Source organism: Juglans regia, chromosome 16 (genome assembly GCF_001411555.2).
Source record: "Juglans regia cultivar Chandler chromosome 16, Walnut 2.0, whole genome shotgun sequence".
Taxonomy (NCBI): domain Eukaryota; kingdom Viridiplantae; phylum Streptophyta; class Magnoliopsida; order Fagales; family Juglandaceae; genus Juglans; species Juglans regia.
Window position 1 is genome coordinate 4,471,253 of NC_049916.1, and position 23,801 is coordinate 4,495,053.

A 23,801-nucleotide genomic window follows, 5' to 3' on the forward strand; every position below is an offset into this window, starting at 1 on the left:
AACAATTAAACTTTTTTAAATTTTAAAATAATAATAATATTAAAAAATAATATTTTATTTAACTTTCATCTAAAACATCTCATCTCATCTCACTATCCAAACAACACTTAAGAGAAAATAATGAAAAGTAGAATTAATCACACACAATATAAGATTTATATAATTTGATAATGTGACTACGTCTACAAAGTTGTAGCGAGTTCTATTTCATATGATAATAAAAAACAATACAACAATTGATGCATGGAGATTCGTGTCTGATGATGCTAAGTTGGCAGATTCCCCATCGAGATCGCATATTAGAATAAATATGACATGAAAAAAGTGAAGATTCATCGGATTGTGGTAATATTCTGCACGTGTCAGTATTTTGATCATAATTTTAGTTACGGATATCATAATCACACATATAATCCCGAATTTGAAAAACTCTTTTCGATACCTGGTCACCACATTATGCCTGGTGGTCCCCATTTTGACCTCGATACCAATCGTTTTCTTTTTTGAATTGTCAACTTAAGTTATTTTTTCCTTTTTATGAAAATGTTTCTCCTTCACTTTTAGGGATAATTTTGATTTTAATTTTGATTTGGACTTATTTTTGGCAAGATTATTATTTTATTATGTATTTTATTTTTATATAATAATTGAAAATTTTCCTTTTCGAGTAAAATTTCAGATTTTCTTAACTATTTGAGCTGGCTTGCAGCTTTCACAAAGAATTTTTCGAATTTTATCAATAAACATTTTCTTATAGTTTTCTCTCTGTTATGCATCTTGTATCAATTTCAATCCCTAAGTTTTGTTAATTAACAAGCCGTCAAAATAATTCTTATTTTGCCTGACGATATTGACAATATAATAATATAATATAATCTACGAGCAAATCCTAATTAACGGATTGGGTAGGCAATGTGCCTATTAGCCCAAACCTTCACTCTATGACTATGATACAAGTTCATTAAGACTGTGTTTGGATGTTGAGTTGAGCTAAACTCAATTATTTATAAATAATAGTGAGTTAAGTAATAGAAAGAGTTATGTGAGACCCATCTAAAATGAGTTTAAAATGTGTTTAGATGTTAAAATGATTTTAGATATATTTATGAGAATTTATAAAGTTGGTGGGACCCATGACTATTCACTGGCAATGCTTGTCCCCCATCGCGCCAACCTACAATGATATTTTGAAAAAAAGAGACTTGTGCTAGCTGAAAGAAAGAAAAGAGAGAGAGATGATGCTTGTCAGCAGAGAGTGAGATAGATAGAGTTGACGACAGAGTGAAAGAGTTACGGAAAAAAAAAAAAAAAAAGCTGCGAGATCAGTTTTTGTCAGTCCATTCACAGGAACAAAACTCACCGAATTTATGTATGAAAGCAATTCCCTTAGTTGTTTGGATGGTTGAATGAGTTTATAGTGGAATGATTCAATTAAGTTTGAAAACTAAACGCAGTCTAAAAATCTATAAAAAAAAATTTAACAAATCATTATCAAATTAGATCATATCATCATTCGTGTGGTCATAAACAAAAAGCCATTCTCACACAAAAAATGACCCAACAGTTCGTGCAAGGAGAAGGCATGCTCGGTAATAAAATAATAATTATTTATTTGTATTAAAAAAAACCTTTATTACATTAAATTGCCTACAGATTGCTCATGTAATAATTGGGTCCCTATCATGACTTTGACAATTGAGATTGTTTTGCCCCTTTGCATGTTAAATTATCATTCATTGACATAATTTATTATTTTTTATCTAAATACACGATATGTAAATATATATATATTTATATAAAATAATAAATTACATATTGATACGTGATATGAAATTATAAATAAAATGAGACTTAGAAGATTTTCAAAATTCCCTTTATGCAGAAGAGTTTTACTACTTATCATTCCGATACATTATATATATATATATTTTTTTAAATTTTATTCTTCATAAATTTATTGATTTTTTCTACTTCTCATCTATACACCACAATGATCACATATTTGGTAAGAGAAAAAAATAAAAAAAATAAAAAATTATATATGATGTATGGCGTGTGAATGATGAGTATAATTTTTCTACCAATAAATATGTACTAATTATTAATTAATTGAAAAATTGTGATACCTGATCTCCGAGGGCGGGAACAAGGCAGCTCCCGTTTTCAAATCTAAAGAGAGCTGAAAAAGTCAGCATTTGAGATCATTCTTTTCCTCTCACCTTTGAATTTCACCTCCACAAACCAGCTCCTCTTCTCGTCTTTAGAAAAGAAAGAAATAAAAAGGTAAAGTGAAAAACAAGGAAATCTGCTACTCTGTTTGTTTGTTTGTTCGTTCTTTGTTTTATATATCTGATTAATCGCTGATGTTCCACAGATTTTTATAGAGTTATTTTGTTGGTATTATATATCAATCATATTTCTGCAATCTTGCATATCAAGTCTGAACTGAACCAATTCAACTTCTTTTGTTTTCATTCGTTGATGGCTGGCTCCAGTCTAATCTCCAGGTTGCTTTGGTCTCCCAGTCAAAGGTATTTGATCCGGATCTTGCTCTTCTAATTGGTTCTTTTTGTTTTTTTCTAAATACATAAAATTATTGATTTGCTATTATTTATCACGTCTTGGGAAAAGTTAGTTGGGTTTTGTGCTTTGATGGGTCACTCATCTTTAGGATCTTTTAGACGGGAAATTCGTACCATCCCCTGTTTTTGCTTTGAATTCTCTCTCTCTCTCATATGTGTTGGAAAATTTTAGTAATTTTATCAGCGGGGAAGTTCTCACTTCGTAATTCAAATCCTCAGTTTGTGTTGATTTTGAAGCTTGTGGGGGTTTCAGAAACCACCAAGGTGTTGAATGTGAATAAAAGGTGCAAACTGAATCCGTCTTCTGAATGTATTTGTGTCTTCTGTCCTTTACTCTTAAGCTATCATTTGGCTTTTTGACTAAGAGAAACCGATTTTGGTTCTTTGGATATCATATGCTTTTTGTGTTAGAGTTGGATGGTAACTGGATTGGATTTGAAGCAAAGCTGAAAGAATCATAAGCCAAGTCATCTTTTTGTATAATTTTTTTTTGGAGTTTGTTGAAGCGGATGTACATTTCTGCTTTTTAAAGGCTTGAACAGTCTGGTGGTAGCTTTGTTACTTAACAACGAGGAATAGTGTTGCAATTGGATACCCACTAGATTGTTCTGTTGTCTGCATATCACTGCAATTTTGGGGAGGATTTTAAGATAGTTTTTTTGGTGACCTGTCGACAAATGGTGTAAATGTGTGTGCAGATGAACACTCAGTGAAGTGCTCGTTGGTGTTGGACTATTTCGCAATGGAAAAGAGGAAATGGTTGTGGAAGAGGAAGCCTTCTGACAAAAGTCCATTTGAAAGTGAGAGTTCGCGGTCGATATCTTCGCATTCAGAGAGATACTCTGATGATCCGGTATGACACAGAATCCCTCGCAAAAAATAGAATGGGTTAAATTGTGACTTCTCGGACGGTTTCTTTTGGCCCCCCCCTTTTTTGTTGGAAACTTGGTTGTAACGCCCTCTTACTCCGGCACTAGCATTGGTTTCTATAAACAAAATCACATCTTTTAGAAATTATTTTGTATATAAAAAAAAAACTCCCACGTTAGATTATGTATCTTTGAGTCAAATGATAATAAAATATTATGACTTTTTTTTTCCTAAATTTTTTTCTTAAAATTCTATCTCTTGGTGGAGAGAGAGAGAGGGGGAGGAGAGAGACAAAATAATAAAATAAAATTTGGAGAGTGAACAGTGCATCAAATTTGTATAAACACTGTTTATAACTATGCAAATTTTTGAATATACATAATTCAATGCAATCCAATTTAAGGTTATATTATGCAAATATGTAAATGCATAATCCAATGTTAGTGCTCTCCTAGGATGCTAATATCATTTATATCATAGCTTAAAGAACAAAAAATTTTTGTTAACCAAAAGCCTGAGCAGACCTTAATTGATAAACTTCAGCAACATACCATCTTGTTACAATTCATAAAAAGAAACCTAATTACTATACTTCCCAAAAACATTATAATAAACACAAAACCCCCATTGTGCTACAAACACTGACTAAATTATATAGTAAGTAGAACCAAATTAACAAGACATGTAGCCAACTAAAGCCTGTATGCTCGAATGTCAAAATTTGCATTAGGGAATGAGGAGAATGAATGCTCGTATTTTCTAGGATGACAAGCATTTGCACGAATTCTCCTTTGGGATGACAATTGTTCAATAGAAGAAGTGAAGTTGAAGTTAATCCCAGATGCATTCTCGGCAATGTCTGCCCCTGTACATCACCTCCATGATATAGGCAGGATCCATGACCTCATCACAGCACAGGCAGTATAAATAGTAACTGGATTTGAAACTCACAACTACACGTGCTTACAATAATGAAACAGCCACCCTAATCCCAGCTGTTATAAAATTACATTTGCATATTGCTTCCTGATTTGTAGCTCTAATAGAAACCTGTGTTCTTCCCGTTTGCCAACATAGAATTGAATTGTGGGCATTTTGGAGCTATTGCATGAGGTTGTCATATTGTTTTCATGCATGTTGATCATTGTTTTATCCATAATCAACTCATTGAATCAGGAGGCATTCGAGTCATCTCCTAGTCACGACACTCAATCACCTGAAGTCACATCAAAAGCTATGGAAAGTGCTGAAGATGTTAGTGGCGCTTCATCAAAGAAAGATGTTAATGATAGTATTCAAAGCCTGACAGAGAAGTTATCAGCTGCTTTAGTAAATGTTATTGCCAAAGAAGACTTGGTGAAGCAGCATGCAAAAGTTGCAGAAGAAGCTGTTGCTGGTAGTACTCCCACATACAATGCTAGGGAACGTCTGCTATTTCTTATTCTAAGAACAACCAATCACAAGGCCATGTTTCGTTGCAGCAGTTTAGTTGAAATAGATTTTCTCTCTTAATGTTTCAAACTAAGCTTGCATGAATAAGTCTGCCCGATAAGTTTTTAAATCTCAACCAAACATGGTAATGATTGATGTATTCTTTTCATCTTTAATAATATTTCTCACAGTTCAATATATCATCCTAGGATGGGAGAAGGCTGAAAATGAAGTGGTGGTCCTAAAGCAACAACTTGAATTTTCAGTTCGGAAAAACTCAGTTCTTGAAGATCGGGCGAACCATCTTGATGGGGCCCTCATAGAACTTGTTCGGCAGCTACGACAAACAAGGGAGGAGCAGGAGCAAATGATTCACGAAGCTGTGATGATGAAAACCCGAGAGTGGGAAACCACTAAACTCAAACTTGAGAGCCAGCTTCTTGAGCTCCAAAGCAACACTGAAGTGGCTAAATCTGGATCTCATGCAAATATTGATCCTGATATTTGCCAGAAACTTGAATATTTGGAGAAGGAGAACTCAGCTCTCAAACTTGAGCTCCAATCACAATCTGAAGAGTTGGAAATCAGGACGATCGAGTGGGACTTGAGTACCCAAGCAGCTGAGATGGCCAGCAAGCAACATTTAGAGAGCATAAAGAAGGTGGCCAAGCTTGAGGCTGAGTGCCGGAAGCTTAAATCAATGCCTTGTAAATCATTCAGGGTTAATGATCATAAATCCACTCTTGCCTCCTCTATTTGTGTTGAATCCCTTGCAGATAGTCAGTCAGAGAGTGGAGAGAGGCTCAGCTTGGGAGAGATTGATACTCGCAAAATGAGTAGTTCAGAGTCAAATAAGAGTGAACATAGTTGCTCGGACTCGTGGGCATCTGCCCCGATTTCTGAACTTGATCAGTTCAAAAATGACAAGACTGTTAAAAGAAATATCCAAGCCTGTTCTGTTCAAATTGATCTCATGGACGATTTTCTTGAGATGGAGCGACTTGCTGCACTACCCGAAACCAAAAGTGAAAGCCATGGTTTTGCACCAATAGTTTCCAATCAATCCACTAATGGAGAAAGCTCCCTGAGAACTGAACTAGAAGCCCTGACTCGTCAGAAAGCTGAATTAGAAGAGAAGCTAGGGAAGGTGGAAGCACAGAAAGCTGACCTGGAGAGTGCTCTATCCACAAGTCAAGACCGTATTGAGGTATCCCGGCTTCAGCTGAGGGAGGCAGAACTAAAGTTGGAGGAGTTGCAAACAGAGCTGAACATCGTGAAAGAAACCAAGCAAGTTGTCGAGTCTAGACTCATTAGCATGGAAGCAGAAGCAAGGACCATGTCAGCAAAAGTTGACGCTTTAGAAGTAGAGGTTCAGAAAGAGAGGACTTTGTCAGCAGAAATTGCAGCCAAGTGTCGAAAATCAGAGGAAGAGCTATCAAGGGAGAGGCAGGAAATTGAACTTCAGAAAACTACAAGCTCGAATGGTGAATTGAAGATAAAACAGGTCAGTCATCATGAACTTTTGCTATATACTATGAATGTGTTGCTTATTTGAACTTCTATCATTTTCTATTGTTTGCTGGTTATGAGCAATGTATGGAAAGAAATATTATGTTTCTTTATATATAACGATCCTGAGGATTTTGTCTAAATCAGGAGGACATAGCTGTAGCTACTGGAAAACTTGCAGAGTGCCGTAAAACAATAGCATCTCTTGGGAATCAGCTGAAATCTCTAGCAACACTGGAGGACTTCCTGATTGATACTGCCAACATATCAGAGCTTTCTGCAGGTGCATCCGTGATATCTAAAGCTGACGGAGAATTGTGGAAATTGCATTGTAATGAAACATTTTTACCTAAAAGAGATTCTTATTCTTCACGAATGGCCGATGAAAGTTCTGGCCCTTTAGTAAATAAAAATGAAGAGAACTCCCCACCATTTTCATCTTCAGCAACTTCAGCTGCTGCATCGTCAATTCATGTCATTTCTGAGAAGAATCGAAATGGGTTTGCGAAGTTCTTCTCACGTACGAAGAGTGGGATAATTTAGTGAGGATGTACAAAACAAGGAGTAAATGGTTTCTCAGTTGTAAACAGAGAATTCTGGACTCTTTTCCATTTGAAAGCTGAGGATTACATGCCCGTTTAATCGGCAGCAAAAGAGTTTGCTCCATTTCCTTTTCATATGAATGGGGATCTTTGCAATCTGAAATGCCAGGCAAGTCCTCTGTTTATGTTTTGTTTAATGAAATGATCATTAGAACGAGATTCTGATTCTTCACGAATGGAAGATGGTGGGAATACATCTCCATTTTCAAAACTAAATAGAGCTGAAAAAGTGGGCATGTGAGAGATTACTCTCTAGTCTCTTCCAATCACTCTTGAATTTCATTTCCTTGTTTTGGGCTTTCCCCAGAGCTTTCGAAACTCCTCCAACCTCTGACTTCTCCTGCTCTTTGGGAATAAAAAAACTGTATTGGGTCTCTCCAAACAGTACCTTGGAAACGGCAAACTGACTAAACGCTACACAAATTCGTGGTTCTCTCTTTACATTGCAGAAAATTGCAATCAACGGCGAAGAAAAGACATACATACTAATGTTTACTTAAGAGTTGACGTTTCCAATAACATAAATGAACAAAAAACAAAAAAAGTCTTGAAGTGCTGTGCGTATATTCCATTCAAACATCAATTCAAACATTGGAAAGCACAAACATAAATACATATGTGAAAATATGCGAAAATGATGCCTCCTACATACTTATTGCGATCGAAGTCAAGTGACCATGCATGGCTGAATCGCTGAAGTTCTTTGTTCAGCAATAGTAGCAAGGAAATATGGAAAAGATGCAACAACAGCAGAGCAGCGCCATACTGCAAAAAGCAAAAAGCTGTCAATTTTCTCCCCCTACCAAATCTGTATTATTTTATAAAAATGCCATTCATTTTATAACATAACTATGAAAAAGGTTGTCTATACTACATGTTTTGCCAAATTAAAATGAACAACAAACATTAACATCGATCAATGGAACCCCATTTATAGAAAATATTCAAAACAAGCAGTCCAACTATCTAGTTTTCAGTGCTTGGAGAGAGAGAGAGAGAGAGAGAGAGAGAGAGAGAGAGATACCAGCTCTCGAGTAAACCCGTTTCTTGTTTTTGAGTCACGTAGACGTACTCTACTTGTGGCGTTGAATTGTTATTCATTTGGATACTGACCGGTGGTGGAGGATATACCGGTGGTGGAGGATATACTGGTGGTGGTGGAGGATAGGCAACATAATTTGGATTCCCTGCGAGTATAAAAACCATTGTACTATCAATTACCATTAAACAAAATAAACCCATCAACCATGATTGCCAGCAATTCTCCGATTGAAATATTTTCTATAATTTGAATAGAGATAAAGATACTACGTAAATTCTGTAATATTTATTAATATAATGGATTTATGTGCTATATCTGCCAGAAAATCGTAAAAAATCTAGATTAACCCATCACTGCACAGATACATTCAAGAAGACATAGCACACGTACACTGAGGAGGAGGAACACCAATAGGAGGCTGTTGAGGAACACCAAGTACATGAGGCTGTTGAGGAACACCAACAGGAGGCTGTTGCGGAACACCAACAAAATCAGGCTGTTGCTGGTCGTAATAATTCATGATGATGACGATCTCTCTTCAGAATATATTCTCTAGCTGCACGCTCGACAAAAGATTTGAGAACAAGCTACTGGGTACGTGGGAATGAGCCATGGAGATTGAGGATGCTTTTTTTATAGATATAGAAAGTCATCAAGCTTAAGCCGGCAAGCTGAGTGTGGAACCTGAAATATCATGTGTTTTCTTAAGTGGCGAAATGGACAAACAAGCTCCACGGAGAAAGTGACGGACATCACTACATCAGCTTCCATCCAAACTTGTTCGCATCGCATTGATACCGATTAAACTGAAGCGCGTCTGCAACTTTGTTAACATCAAATATGTATGTCTATACACACCAGGGGCGGCTCGATATAAGTTGAGACATAAAAAGCAAAATTTAAACGAGTGATTCGTAATTATAATATAATAAAATCTAAATTATTATATGAAATATTTTGAAAATTTTTAATAAAATGAAATTTTATTTAAAATCTTTAATACAATTTTTGTAAATTTATATTTACAATAACAACTTAAAATGAGGCTTTAATGCAAATTTTGTATCTTAATTTAGCAAGATCTTAAAAAAATTATTTAAAATATAAATAACTCATTGTATTACTTATTAAAAAAATCATTGTATTAAATATTAAATTTAGTATTATAGGGCCTTGCACACATTGAAAATTATAAAAAAATATTGAAAATTTTATTTAATGAAAAAGTTTTTATTTTTTTCAAAAAAAAGAAAAAGAAAAAATCTCATTTTTATTTTTAAGGCCTTATATAAGATGTGGCCTTAGGCAATGACCTAAATGGCCTTACCATTGAGCCGGACCTGACACACACACACAACACAGAATATAGACGTTGGCCATTGCTCTATGTATCTACGTAGCATATAAAAAAGTATTTCACAGTTATCTGGACTCAACATGAATTGAGACCTATAGAAAACAACTAAAATTAATGAGGCTTTTTAAAATTTAATATGATAATATAATAAAAATATGATTTTTAAGCTTAAAACAAACACATAATAAGCCATTGGGGCTGACGGCAAAGGCTCATCTGCTATTCCATGACTTTGTTTATGATAATTAATGTTGTACAATGTTAGATAGATTCTAGCATTGTTTCCCTGCCAAATATTTATAAAAGTATTAAGTTATTTTATAAAAATATTTCCCATTCAAAACATAGTTGGAAAAAAACAAAAATTGTCTATCATTACACTTAATTTCACTAGGGGTGTCAAATCGTGTTAACGGGTCGTGTTCGTGTCGTGTCAAGGCATGTACATTACACTTAACAGGTCAACACGAACACGACCCGTTAAGAATTTCGTGTCAAAATTCCAAACCCGAACACGACACGATAAGATAACAGGTTGACACGACACGACCCGTTAATGAATAATAAATAAATTGACACGATATGACACGACACGACCCGTTCTGTTTCAACCCGTTTATATTAATGGGTTGAACAGATACGATACGACACGACACGACCCGTTTGACTTAATTGATTTTATATAAATATTTAAATATAAAAAATATCTATAAAAAATAAAAACTAACTACAAGTCTAAAATTACAATCTAAACAAATATGATCCACACAATTTATCATAATATTCATTATCAAATATAATAAACAAAACATATAATGTTAATATATTAATGTTACAATCTCAAATATAATAAAAAATTTAAAATACAGATCTAAACAAATTTAGAACTTGAAGAAGAAAGTGGAGCATCCTCCTTGCCCTTTAGGTCTAAGGGTATAAAGGTAAATTTAATTTTCTTAACGGGTCATAACGGGTTGACCCGTTAGTGACCCGTTAAGCAATCGTGTCATAACGGGTCAACCCGTTTTGACCCGAACCCGTTAAGGCTAAACCTTAACCCGCTTTTATCGTGTCGTGTTCGTTTTGGGTTAACGGGTCGTGTCACATATTGCCATCCTTAAATTTCACCAATAAGAACATGAGGAGCTTTACATACTGTTTCTAGGTCTGCAACTGATGAAAAGAAAGCCATGGCACCAAATCTTAGAAGTTCCAGAGCAAAAGTTGAATTAATGGCTTATTTGTAAAGCCCCGGTCCGGATGGGGAGGATAGTTACTTCATATCACTTAAACTCACAAATGATAGTACATATAAAAACTACAATTTCTCAATTACACTTAGATCTCACTATTTTTAACTCAACTACTCTAATTAACTAGGAACACTATAAATTCTCAATATAAACATCAATCTCTCGACATATCACATCACCAGAATATAACAACTTTACTGAATAAAATTCTCCAATAACCATGACATCCTTTTGTATTTAGTCCATTGTGCTTAACTAATTTCATTCATGCTCTCTAATCTTGATTCCCAACGAAACATTTAAATTATCTAAAAAATATTGTAGAGATAAGGGGTAAGTTATCAACAACTTAGTAAGTTGAGAATATATACTAATATGTAAATATGAGTCTTTTCACAAAGTTCAGAATGCAGAACAAAACAGTTCAGTTTCAGAATGTAAAATCCAAAAACATGTTATAATCATAACATCAGAGCGACATTTCAAAATGTTCATATTAAAAAATTATTTGGCATAGCATGACTGAGCGTCATCACATCACATCATATCATATCATATTATATCAGAAAACATGTTTAACCTTCATGGTAAGGTTGTGCTATCCCTGGTGGCTAAACCAGACAATATCAAAAAGTAAATCTTCCCCTTATTCATTTTCGGAGTCCCGAGTGTGCATATAAGATATATAGACCATGCACAAAAACTATTGCGTTTCCAAAATGGGTGCACTTAAATCAGGAGAATTGTATGGAAAGAAATATTATGTTTCTTTATATATAACGATCCTGAGGATTTTGTCTAAATTAGGAGGACATAGCTGTAGTTACTGGAAAACTTGCAGAGTGCCGTAAAACAATAGTATCTCTTGGGATCAGCTGAAATCTCTAGCAGTTAACACTGGGGGACTTTCTGATTGATACTGCCAACGTATCAGAGCTTTCTGCAGGTGTATCGGTGATGACTAAAGTTGACGGAGAATTGTGAAAATTGTAATGAAACATTTTTACCTAAAAGAGATTCTTATTCTTCATGAATGGCCGTTGAAAGTTCCGGTCCTTTAGAATTATGAATAGAGCTGAAAAAGTGGGTATGTGAGAGATTACTCTCTAGTCTCTGACTTCTCCATTTCCTTGTTTTGGGCTTTCTGCAGATCTTTCGAAACTCCTCCAACCTCTAACTTCTCCTGCTCTTTTGGAAATAAGAAAACTGTATTGGGTCTCTCCAAACAGTACCTTGGAAACGGCAAACTGACTGCATGCTACACCAGTTCGTGGTTCTGTTTTTACGTTGTAGAAAATTGCAATCACTGGCGAAGAAAAGACATACATGTTAAGAACAATCATAGTCAACTTGCCATATTATAAGAAGAGGCAGGAGTATCTACGTGATTACAATTTTATTTATGGTCTGCTACATCTGCTGCATTTCCTTTGATATTTCTTTCCTTTAGCTCTTTATTCTTTCCTTGTATAGAATATACACTTAGCTCTTTATTCTTTTCTTGTACGGAGTATACGATCGTTAAGTTTTCTTTCCTTGTACAGAGTATATGATTATTACAGTTGTAATCATATATATATATAAATGAATAGATGCTCTGGTCTGGGTAATTTGAAGAATACCTTTCTATACAATTCTTTCTTGGTATCAGAGCTTTAATAGCTCATGCTCAATCAAGTTCCTGTCTTTTTTTTTTCATCAATGGCTTCCGCTAACTCTACTGCTCCCTTATTTTTTCTCAATCGAATTTTTCTCAGTTGGTTTTGGTAAAAATGGACGGTACCAATTATTTTAATTGGATCTCACAGCTGCTACCTGATTTACGCAGCAATGATTTGCTCAGATTTGTGGATGGTTCCAAACCCTGTCCTGATCAGTTTCTTTGTGACTCTGAGGGAAAGCTTACTAAGAACATTAATCCAGAATATGTCTTGTGGAACAAGAAGGACCAGTTTGTCCTAGGATGGCTGAATGCTACTCTAACAGATAAAGTCTTTCCTTCTGTCTTTGGCTTCACTTCTACCCAACAAGTGTGGGACTCTCTACCAAGTGCTATGCCTCCCACTCCCCTGCTCATGTGCAGCGCCTTAAGCGCCAATTGCAATAGCTGCAGCAAGGAAATAAGACATGCACCGATTATTTTGCTATTGCCAAATCTCTTATTGATCAGCTTGCATTTGTTGGTAAGCCAGAAAGTGAGAATGATCTTCTCTCTTATGTGTTGAGCGGATTAAATTCAACCTATAATCCTTTTATCACATCGATCTCTTTTGCTTTAAGATGTAGTCCAATAAGTTTTGATGACTTCCAATTTGAATTGTTGTCTTATGAGATAATGATTGACAATCAAGCTCATGTATCTTCTATGGAGCAACCAACATTTGCCATGGTTGTTGGCAAAAATCCACGTGAGGGAGGACAATGGCATAGGAAATTTCCCTCCAAAAAATTCTCCCATACAAGGTCCATCCAAACCACAATTTTCCAAGTTCCATCCACAATCTGTCAAGGCACAAGGAGGGTCTTCGAATCCAGTAGCCAATGGCATCAACAACTCTTATCCTCGCACTCCATGTAAGATTTGTGGAAAAACAAGCCATCAAGCCTTGGACTGCTATCATCACATGGATTACAGTTATCAAGGACGCCATCCACCAACTCAACTTGCTGCAATGGTTGCTCAAAGCAACAATGTTCTTGAAGAGTCCAATGTGTGGTATGCTGATTCGGGAGCAAACCAACATATTACTAATGAAGTTGCCAATCTGTCTTTGCAGGAGACTTACACTGGTGAGGATTTGGTGGTTGTAGGTAACGGATCTAGTTTATCCATTTCAAATATTGGTTCCTTCTCCATCCAAAATCCTCAGAAAAATTTATCCTTTCAAAATGTGTTACATTGTCCTAATGCTATGATTGATTTGCTCTCTATAAATAAATTTTGTGTGGATAATAATTGTTATTTTATTCTAACCAATACTCATTATTATGTCAAGGACAACGCAAAGGGAAAAATGCTGCTGGAGGGAACAAGTGAAGGTGGCCTCTATCCTATCACGTTGAATAAAACTTCTCTCAATAACTATCGTGGACATGTAGCTCTCTTTGGAATAAAAACCTCTCTTGATGTGTGGCATGCCCGACTTGGCCATCCTTTTTCACAAATGACCAAGCAAATAATCTCCTCATTCAAGCTTCCCGTTGCCAGCTCCCTCTCTCAAGAATCTATTTGTTATTCTTGTCAATTAGGAAAAAGTAAACAATTACCATTTACTCAGTCCAATAGAGTGTCTGTTAGTCCTTTAGATCTTATTCATTTCGATGTTTGGGTTTCCCCTATTTCTTCTTCAAGTGGTTGTCAGTATTATGTTATTTTTATTGATGATTATTCACGTTTTACTTAGATGTATTCTATTTCCACCAAATCAGAAGTTTTTAGTTGCTTTGTCAAATTTAAACTATTAGTGGAAAATCTTTTCTCTTGCAAAGTTAAACACTTTCAGTCGGATAATGGTGGAGAATACACTTCAAATCAATTCATTTCCTTTCTCAATATAAATGGTATTCTTCATCGGCTCACTTGTCCATATACATCACAACAAAACGGGGTTTCCGAACGAAAACATCGCCATATTATGGAAATTGGATTATCCTTATTGCCTCAATCCAATCTTCCAAAACATTTTTGGGTTGATGCTTTTTCCACGGCCATATTTCTCATTAATTGTCTTCCAACTCTTGTTTTACATTCCGACTCCCCTTACAGTCTCCTCTTCAAAGGACCGCCTGATTACTCTCAACTCAAATCCTTTGGTTGTGCTTGTTATCCTCTCCTTAGACCCTATAATGAAAACAAGCTCACCTTTCGTAGTAAACAGTGCATCTTCATAGGCTACTCATCCAATCATAAATGTTATCGTTGCCTTGATCCCATCTGAAAGAGGGTTTATTTATCACGACATGTAGTGTTTGATGAGAAATTTTTTCCAGGCAAGGATACGTCCACTGTCACTTGTTCACTGGAAGATCACTCACCCGTTGCAAGTCCAAGATTTCCTCCTCAAAATCCGGTCCTACACAACTCCTCTGTTTTACTTCAAAATCCGATACCATCAACCCCTCTATTTTCGGCAACTACTTCTCCTGTTAATCCCATTTCTTCCCCCATTATTCTCGGGCCTTCTTCATCTCCATCCACTGAATCCGCATCTTCTCAAGTTGGAGAGTTTGACCACAATCCTCCTATCGATTCACTTCCTTCTTCTCGTGAGCATGAGTTAGAAGATTCTACCCACACTCATTTGGTCAACTCTCTCACGGATTCTTCTCATCCTTCCACACTCATTTGATCACCTCTCCTTAATTCTATTCCTTCTTCAAACCAGATTGTGACAAGATCACAAATTGGTTCTTCACAGCCCAAACAATTTCCAGATTTTGTTACCCATTACTCTACTCGCCATCCCATATCTGCCTTGGCCATGATTCCTCTACCAACGGCACCATTGAATTTTTCACAAGCAATATTTTCTACAGAGTGTAAAAAGGCAATGGATGAGGAATATGTTGCTTTGCTTGCCAATCATACATGGACTCTTTGTCCTCGGCCTCTCGCTCATAATGTCATTGACACTAAGTGAGTCTATAAGGCTAAACAAAATGCAGATGGTTCTTTTGATCGTTGCAAAGCACGATTAGTGGCGAATGGATTTTATCAAATTAGTGGCATTGATTTTTCTGAGACTTTTAGTCCAGTTATCAAACCTGCCACCATTCGAATTGTTTTGACCCTTACCATACATTTTGGATGGGATATTAAGCAATTAGACGTGTCCAATGCCTTCCTCCATGGTACTCTTGATGAAGAAGTTTACATTTCTCAATCCAAAGGTTATGTTGATCCACAACACCCGGATTATGTATGTAGACTTAATAAGGCACTTTATGGATTAAAACAGGCTCCTAGAGCTTGGTTTAATCGATTTTCTCAATGCCTTTTGGAGCTTGGTTTTTTGGGATCCTCTGCTGATCACTCTCTTTTTAATTACCACAAGTCTGATATGCATATTTTTATTTTGGTGTATGTGGATGATATTCTTGTCACAGGATCACACAACTTGTTCATTGCCTCCTTGATTCAACAACTAAAATATGACTTTGCCTTGAAAGATTTGGGTCCCTCCATTATTTTCTTGGAATTAAGGTCACACGTGACTCTCATGGCTTGCATCTTCATCAATCAAAGTACATCTTGGATGTTCTACACCGTGCTCATATGGTTGGAGCCAAGCCTTATTCCGCACCATGTACTTCAGGTTCGAAACTTGCTGCTTCTAGTGGTGATCCTCTTCCTCATGCCATTGAATATCGTCAAATTGAGGGGGCTCTCCAATATTGCACCCTTACACGCCCAGAGATTGCTTATTTTGTCAACCAACTTTGTCAGCATCTTCATACCCCCACTACTACACATTGGACCGCTGCCAAACGGGTTCTTCGGTATCTTAAAGGTACGGTTGATCATGGTCTTATTTTCACCAAAGGGAGTCTTCACTTACAAGCTTTTAGTGATTCTGATTGAACGGGTGATCCGGATAACCGTCGTTCCACCACTGGTTTTGGCACTTTCTTAGGCCCTTGTTTAATTTCATGGTGTGCTAAAAAGCAATCGGTCGTTGCTTGCTCAAGTACTGAGGCCGAATATAGGGCCTTGGCAATGACTGTTGCCGAACTCTATTGGATTCGGATGATTCTCAAAGATTTACATGTTCCTCTTCCACGAGTCCCTACTATTTGGTGCGACAATTTGGGTGCTATTGCGCTTGCCTCCAACCCCGTGTTTCATGCCTGTACTAAACATGTGGAGGTGGATGTTCATTTCATTCGGGAGAAGGTTCTTAATAAGGATGTTGTTGTTAAGTTTATTTCTACATATGACCAAATTGCCGATATTTTTACGAAGGGACTTACGTTTTCTTGGTTCCTCTTTCTCAAGGACAAGCTCTTAGTTCGTCTCCCTCCCATTCGCTTGCGGGGGGATGTTAAAAACAATCATAGTCAACTTGCCATATTAGAAGAAGAGGCAGGAGTGTCTACGTGATTACAACTTTGTTTATGGTCTGCTGCATCTGCTGCATTTCCTTTGATATTTCTTTCCTTTAGCTCTTTATTCTTTATTTGTATAGAATATACACTTAGCTCTTTATTCTTTCCTTGTACAGAGTATACGATCGTTAAGTCTTCTTTCTTTGTACAGAGTATACGATTATTACAGTTGTAATCATATATATAAATGAATAGATGCTCTGGTCTGGGTAACTTGACCAATACCTTTCTATACAATTCTTTCTATACATACTAATGTTTACCTAAGAGTTGACGTGCGTTTCCAATAACATATATGAACAGAAAACAAAAAAAGTCTTGCAGCGCTGTGCGTATATTCCATTCAAATATCAATTCAGACATTGGAAGAAAGCACAAACGTATATATACTCTTTACATATGTGAAAGTACGGAAAATCATGCCTCCTACATATTTATTGCGATCAAAGTGAAGTGACCATGCATGGTTGAATAGCTGAAGCTTCTTTGTTCAGCAATATTAGCAAGGAAACATGGAAAAGATGCAACAACAGCAGAGCAGCGCCATACTGCAAAAAGCAAAAAACTGTTAATTTTCTCCCTCTACCAAATCTGTATTAATATTTTATAAAAATGCCATTCATTTTATAACAGAACTATGAAAAAGGTTGTGTCTATACTACATGTTTTGCCAAATTAAAATGAACAACAAACATTAACAATATATCGATCAATGGATCCCCATCTATAGAAAATATTCAAAACAAGCAGTCCAACTATCTAGTTTTCAGTGCTCGGCAATTATAGTAGGACTGCGAGAGAGAGAGAGAGAGAGAGAGAGAGAGAGAGAGAGAGATACCAGCTCTCGAGTAAACCCGTTTCTTGTTTTTGAGTCACGTAGACGTACTCTACTCGTGGCGTTGAATTGTTATTCATTTGGATACTGACCGGTGGTGGAGGATATACCGGTGGTGGAGGATATACTGGTGGTGGTGGAGGATAGGCAACATAATTTGGATTCCCTGCGAGTATAAAAACCATTGTACTATCAATTACCATTAAACAAAATAAACCCATCAATCATGATTGCCAGCAATTCTCCGATTGAAATATTTTCTATAATTTGAATAGAGATAAAGATACTACGTAAATTCTGTAATATTTATTAATATAATGGATTTATGTGCTATATCTGCCAGAAAATCGTAAAAAATCTAGATTAACCCATCACTGCACAGATAAATTCAAGAAGACATGGCACACGTACACTGAGGAGGAGGAACACCAACAGGAGGCTGTTGAGGAACACCAACATGAGGCTGTTGAGGAACACCAACAAAATCAGGCTGTTGCTGGTCGTAATAATTCATGATGATGACGATCTCTCTTCAGAATATATTCTCTAGCTGCACGCTGGACAAAAGATTTGAGAACAAGCTGCTGGGTACGTGGGAATGAGCCATGGAGATTGAGGATGCTTTTTTTATAGATATAGAAAGTCATCAAGCTTAAGCCGGCAAGCTGAGTGTGGAACCTGAAATATCATGTGTTTTGGTAAGTGGCGAAATGGACAAACAAGCTCCTCGGAGAAAGTGAGGGACATGAGACATCACTACATCAGCATCCATCCAAACTTGTTCGCAGCGAATTGATACCGATTAAACTGAAGCGCGTCGGCAACTTTGTTAACATCAAATATGTATGTCTATACACACACACACAACACAGAATATAGACGTTGGCCATTGCTCTAGGTATCTAGGTAGCATATAAAAAAGTATAATCTAATTATAAGTGATTTTGCACATTAATACGAACATTTATTTAGTATAATTGATCAGAAAGTAGATTTAATTAAAAATAATATTAATTTAAATTTAAAATATAAAAATAACAATATTAATATCTAAATTGGTACGCAAACTTACTTGTACATTATAAAACTCAAAAAGTATTTCATAGTTATCTCGCAAACTTGCTTGTACATTATAAAACTCAAAAAGTATTTCATAATTATCTCGACTCCATGAATTGAGGCTTTTTAATATTTAATATGATAATATCATAAAAATATGATTTTTAAGTTTAAAACAAACACATAATAAGCCATTGGAGCCGACGGCAAAGGCTCATCATCTGCTATTCCATGACTCATGTGTTTATGATAATTAATGTTGAGTACTTCTCGATGTTTTATACAATGTTAGATAGATCCTAGCTAGCATTGTTTCCCTGCCAAATATTTATAAGAGTATTAAGTTATTTTATTTAAAAAAAAAAAAAAGAGTTTTAAGTTATTTTATAAAAATATTTCCCATTCAAAACACGGTTGTAAAAAAAAATCTTGTCTATCGGGGCGGAACTACGGCTCGTTTGTTTTCAGAGATGAGATAAGATGAGTTGAGATTAAAATTAAAAAGTTGAATAAAATATTATTAGAATATATTTTTTAATATTATTGTTGTTTTGGGATTTGAAAAAGTTGAATTGTTTATTTTATTTTGTGTGGAGATTTGAAAAAGTTGTAATGATGAGATGAGATGTTTTTGGGAAACAAACAAGGAGGCTTGGCGGGCTTTGGCCTTCAAAATTTTTAAAATTTGATGAAAATTAAGTTTTGAAATGTGTTTCTACAAAGTAGACTATATAAAAATTAGTATTTAACCCTTTCAAATTTTTTTTTTTAACTTGGTCCCCTCAAACCAGATTTTCTGGTTCCGCCAGTCTATCAATATTACACTTTCTCCATTAACGTGAACAGGAGTTTTACATACTGTTTCTATGTCTGCAACGAATGAAAAGAAAGCCATGGCACCAAATCTTAGAAGTTCCATATCTCAAAGCAATGTTCTTATATCCAGAAGGCCAGCCAGCATCAACCTCTGACGCCCGAAACAATAAAAAAGAGAACTGATCGAAAAGAAAAAGGGTAGGGGGGGTGGTTAATTTTTTATGCCACTACTTGCATTTATTCTCCAGGAAAATCGATTTTTTATTCTTTGAGAGAGATTTTGGTGATGCTTTAAATCGAAAGAGTGCCTGTATCATGTGAATTATATGTATGAAATAAATCGAATTTTATGCTTTGGCTTTGGGAACAGTAGTTGTGGAGGTTCCATGGTGAAGTTGTTTAGCTCTCGGGACTTTGAATCCAGCGAATGGTTTGAACCCCGGTGGGACCTTCTGTGCCTGCCTTGTTTGTCTTCATAATCATTATCAACTCATCTCATCTAATCTAATTATTATAATTTTTTTACATTCTCACATAAAATAAAACAAACAATTCAATTTTTTCAAATCCTAAAATAAAAATAATATTAAAAACATATATTCTAACAATATTTTATTCAACTTTCAACTTTTATTTCAACTCATCTCATCTTATCTGTGAAAACAATCGAGAGCTAGTTTTAAAATAATATTGCTTGAACAATCGTATTGTACTTCAAATCACTGTTTTCACATGTCTAATAGAATATCATACATTGGTATTTTTTGTTACTGTGAAGTTCATTTTTTGCTGACAATTTCTCGAACAAAAAGAATATAACGAATGATAGAACATAAAAATACAGTTACAACTCTTTCTAGCCTTCCTTCTCTCCTTCATGATGGCGACGACCCTTCCCTTGGGGATTTCTCTCTCTCCTGAAAGCATTATAAAGATCAATGCCAAGAAAAACATTAAGCAAATTCATTCCAGCCATCCCAAATAAGGCAAGCGGCAGCTCGACACCCTGTCCAAACTTATCAGCGTCTCTAAGGAGCTTGACGGTGATGAGCACGTGAGATACCAGCCGTGCTACGACGAAAGTGATCCAATTAAGAACCCATTCTAACCTCACAATTCTGCTCTTGGCATCACGAATACCAGCCATTCTTCGCACTTTCCTCACATGCAGAAATATAGAATGCAGCTGTATCATCAGAAGAAATTGGACCTTTAGTTACATCAAACACATTCTGCACAATATTTGGCTTAAGATTATAAATTTGGACAATATCATTGATCTGAGACTTAATTTCAATTTGAAGTTGCCTTAATACTTTTGTTAACTGGTTGCTCACTTTCTTTCATCTCATATAGCAAGGGCAGCAAAAACGTATATCCTCATGAAGAATGCCTCATCCAACTGTACGAATACAAGATTTATTCCAATTGAAGCAATATTTTTTTTTGCAAGTATTGCAATTGAAACAATTGGAGCCAGTTTTCCCTAAATTTCCACAGTTTCCACAGTGTGGAGGTCAAGCATCTCATTTATATTAGTATGCCAAGAATTCATTTGAATTTCAAATAAGCACAACCTTTGATAGCATACAAGGATAATGAAATGGATCTTAACTTCAAAGCCGTAACCACTTGAAGATGTCCTTCTAATCCCATAAAAAGTCATCCAAGGCTTCAGACCTTAAGGCACATTTCACACCCTTCAATAAAGTCTTCATGAAAACCTAATGTTTAAATTCTCTAGGTTTTGATGTTATAAAAATGTTAACAAAAGTGGGGGAAAATGAAGTACAGCCTTTACCTCTAGGCTTGGTTATCTGAGAATTTTACATGTTATAACTCATACAGATAGCAGACTGTACAGAACTCAAACACTGCATACGCAACACAATAAAAATTTCTAAAATATTAAGGCTCATTCATCTGTTTAAACAAACAATTCATCATAAATAAATTTGATTCTCATCCTAGGCATAAGCAAACATAGAGGATCATACCTCACAAGTGAGAGTGAGAATGAGGTAGTTGATGGTGACATTTCGATATAAAGCAAGAGAAAAGCAGATCAGGAGTATCAGATGATGGACTAAGATGGTAGGGATCCAACCATTGTATAACCGGTAATGCAGCATATCCCACTGATCATATGCAAAGTAACCACATGAGAAGCACAAAGTGGGGTATGCCCACGGCCAAGTTCCCCCAAACAATTGTGAGTGATCAAACATCCCGTACGATCCATTTTTCAACCACTCATTAACCAAAATGAATACCACTGCACAAGAAGTGAACAAAAGTTGAAGTTACAACAATACAAAGGCATGATGACCCAAAGCCTGTTTGGATTTAGAGATGAGATGAGTTGAGATGGTTTGTGAATAGTAGTGAGATTTTTAGTTGAAATTAGATGAGATGAGATGAGATGAGGTGAGTGAATCCAAACGGGCTCTATGTGAAAATGTATAAGACAACCTAACTTGCAGTAGAATATTTGAGTCTATGCAATTATAAGAACAAAAAGCCAATGACGACCTTTCAGAAAAAGTCAGGAGAGACCACATATCAGGACAAAGGAAACTTTAGAAAGTAAATGAAAATGAATAATAACTATTATGTTATATATACCACAAATCAGGAAACGGATGAAACTTTTTATTTGAAGGACAAACTAATTTTTTTTATTGGTAAATAAGATTTTATTAATTGTAGGAATAAGAATAACCCAAGTACACGGGTCATATATAAGAGCAACGCCTAGGGACAACCTAATTTTAGGTCTAACAAATCAGTTCAAGCTTTGACGATTTTTTCCAAAATTCCTAGTCAACTAACTTGAACACATATGAATATAAAAATTTATATAGGTATGAGACCTACATATGTGGATATCTAATGGAAACGCACACACATGGATCATAAAACTACGACAAGTGATAACCCATATCTTCACAACTAACAGCCACGCATGAGAACACAATATATAATTACTATTATTTTTTCCTGCCTGGCCTCCAAATTACTGGAATAATTTTCAGTTTTCTAGAAGTAGCTACCGAAGTGGTCAGAACCATAATCAGTGTACACTGTACAGGGATGATTGATGCATCCTGCAGACTTTAGTTTCCCATTCAAACTCTACAAGCCTAACATCATTCATCAGTACCTTTCGGGCATACTATGAATACAAAAAATTCAAGATACAGAAAGAGACCTAGAATTGGAAACAAATAGAAAGTGAATCGGGGGAAAAGAACAAACCAGAGGCGGAGGTGATTGATGAGTGGAGGAGAGAGACGGAAGTATTGACGAAGAGAGGATCCGGAGAGAAGCAAAAGCGGATGATCCAGTTGGCCGTTTGAAAAAAGCAACAGCCAGCGAGGATACTGAGGAGCTCCTTCCGCTTGTTGAATACTACTTCGAACAAAACCGAAACGAACCACAGCACCAGGGTAGCCAAGAAGAAGATCTCCGCCTTGTTCTCATCTCGTACTCTTCTATCCATTACTCTCTGATACTATACTCTCTCGCAGTCTCTAATCTATTGCCTTCGACGGGTTTTTTGAGCCCCAGTGTTTCATGTGGAGATCGAACAAATTTCCATTTCGTTACCGACACAGAGAAAGAGAGTGTGTGTGAGGGAGAGGGGATTCTTTCCTTTACGCGCAAACCATATCTAATGGGTTTTCTTTCTACGGGACCCTCCATCGCCACTCCCGAATGGTGGTTCGACCCGAAAATCCATTTTCGGGTAAATACCCGATCCCAAAACGAACCGATTGACTTGTCTTTGCCTTAAAGGGTGTGTTTGGATCCAAGTAATAGCCTCGTTAGTCCATGAGTGCTTCAAAATCTCAGATAGGCTACACCATAAGAGGAATAAACATAATCCACTCGTACACATGACAATTATTTAACTACCCCATCAGAAAATGCTGTAAATGAGAGTTTACGTAGGGTGAGAATATTTTGGTTTGGACCGGACGGATTGAAATTGATCGAATTAGATTGTTATAAATTTTTTAATTTTTTTTATATATAATATATTATTTTATATAATAGTTGTATAAATTAATTATGTAATTTTTATTTAATCTGTTGTCTTTGATTATGTAAAATATTAAAATAATATATGCTATTAATTAACTAATATATCATATGATAAATCATATGATAATATGTGTTATTATATGTATATACATACTCTACTATTTATACTTAATTAAAATAATTAGGTAATTTTTTAAAATACCTAAGTTGCAAGTAAGTATGAATAATTTATGGATAATTAAATTATTTCATATTCATTAACCATATATTAAATGTTAGAATTTTAATATAGG

The 23,801-nt window shown here is 35.7% G+C and overlaps 3 protein-coding genes across 7 annotated transcripts; 1 reads left to right on the top strand and 2 right to left on the bottom strand.

The window, feature by feature from the left end:
* Positions 1-2,195: 2,195 nt before the first annotated feature.
* On the top strand, positions 2,196-7,205 carry LOC108989550 (filament-like plant protein). Of its 5 annotated transcripts, none has more exons than XM_018963195.2 (6): positions 2,196-2,283; positions 2,496-2,531; positions 3,281-3,435; positions 4,632-4,848; positions 5,093-6,387; positions 6,540-7,205. In XM_018963195.2, exons 3-6 carry the CDS (start codon positions 3,325-3,327, stop codon positions 6,933-6,935), a joined length of 2,019 nt encoding a protein of 672 aa, XP_018818740.2. In that variant the 5' UTR covers positions 2,196-2,283; positions 2,496-2,531; positions 3,281-3,324; the 3' UTR covers positions 6,936-7,205. The 5 variants fall into 5 exon arrangements, with proteins under 5 accessions (XP_018818740.2, XP_018818736.2, XP_035542203.1 ...); XM_018963191.2 differs by having other exon boundaries at positions 4,629-4,848; positions 6,540-7,204; XM_035686310.1 differs by having other exon boundaries at positions 2,252-2,283; positions 2,385-2,531; positions 4,629-4,848; positions 6,540-7,204.
* A 364-nt stretch (positions 7,206-7,569) lies between these two features.
* On the bottom strand, positions 7,570-8,609 carry LOC108989552 (cysteine-rich and transmembrane domain-containing protein WIH1-like). The gene is made up of 3 exons (XM_035686148.1): positions 8,427-8,609; positions 8,019-8,181; positions 7,570-7,759 (listed from the first exon to the last, which is right to left on the bottom strand). The coding sequence occupies exons 1-3, from the start codon at positions 8,554-8,556 to the stop codon at positions 7,702-7,704; spliced, it is 351 nt and encodes a 116-aa protein (XP_035542041.1). The 5' UTR covers positions 8,557-8,609; the 3' UTR covers positions 7,570-7,701.
* Positions 8,610-20,135: 11,526 nt separating this feature from the next.
* On the bottom strand, positions 20,136-23,122 carry LOC109018748 (TLC domain-containing protein 2). The gene is made up of 3 exons (XM_019000926.2): positions 22,720-23,122; positions 21,459-21,736; positions 20,136-20,647 (listed from the first exon to the last, which is right to left on the bottom strand). Exons 1-3 carry the CDS (start codon positions 22,961-22,963, stop codon positions 20,318-20,320), a joined length of 852 nt encoding a protein of 283 aa, XP_018856471.1. The 5' UTR covers positions 22,964-23,122; the 3' UTR covers positions 20,136-20,317.
* Between the last annotated feature and the right edge of the window lie 679 nt (positions 23,123-23,801).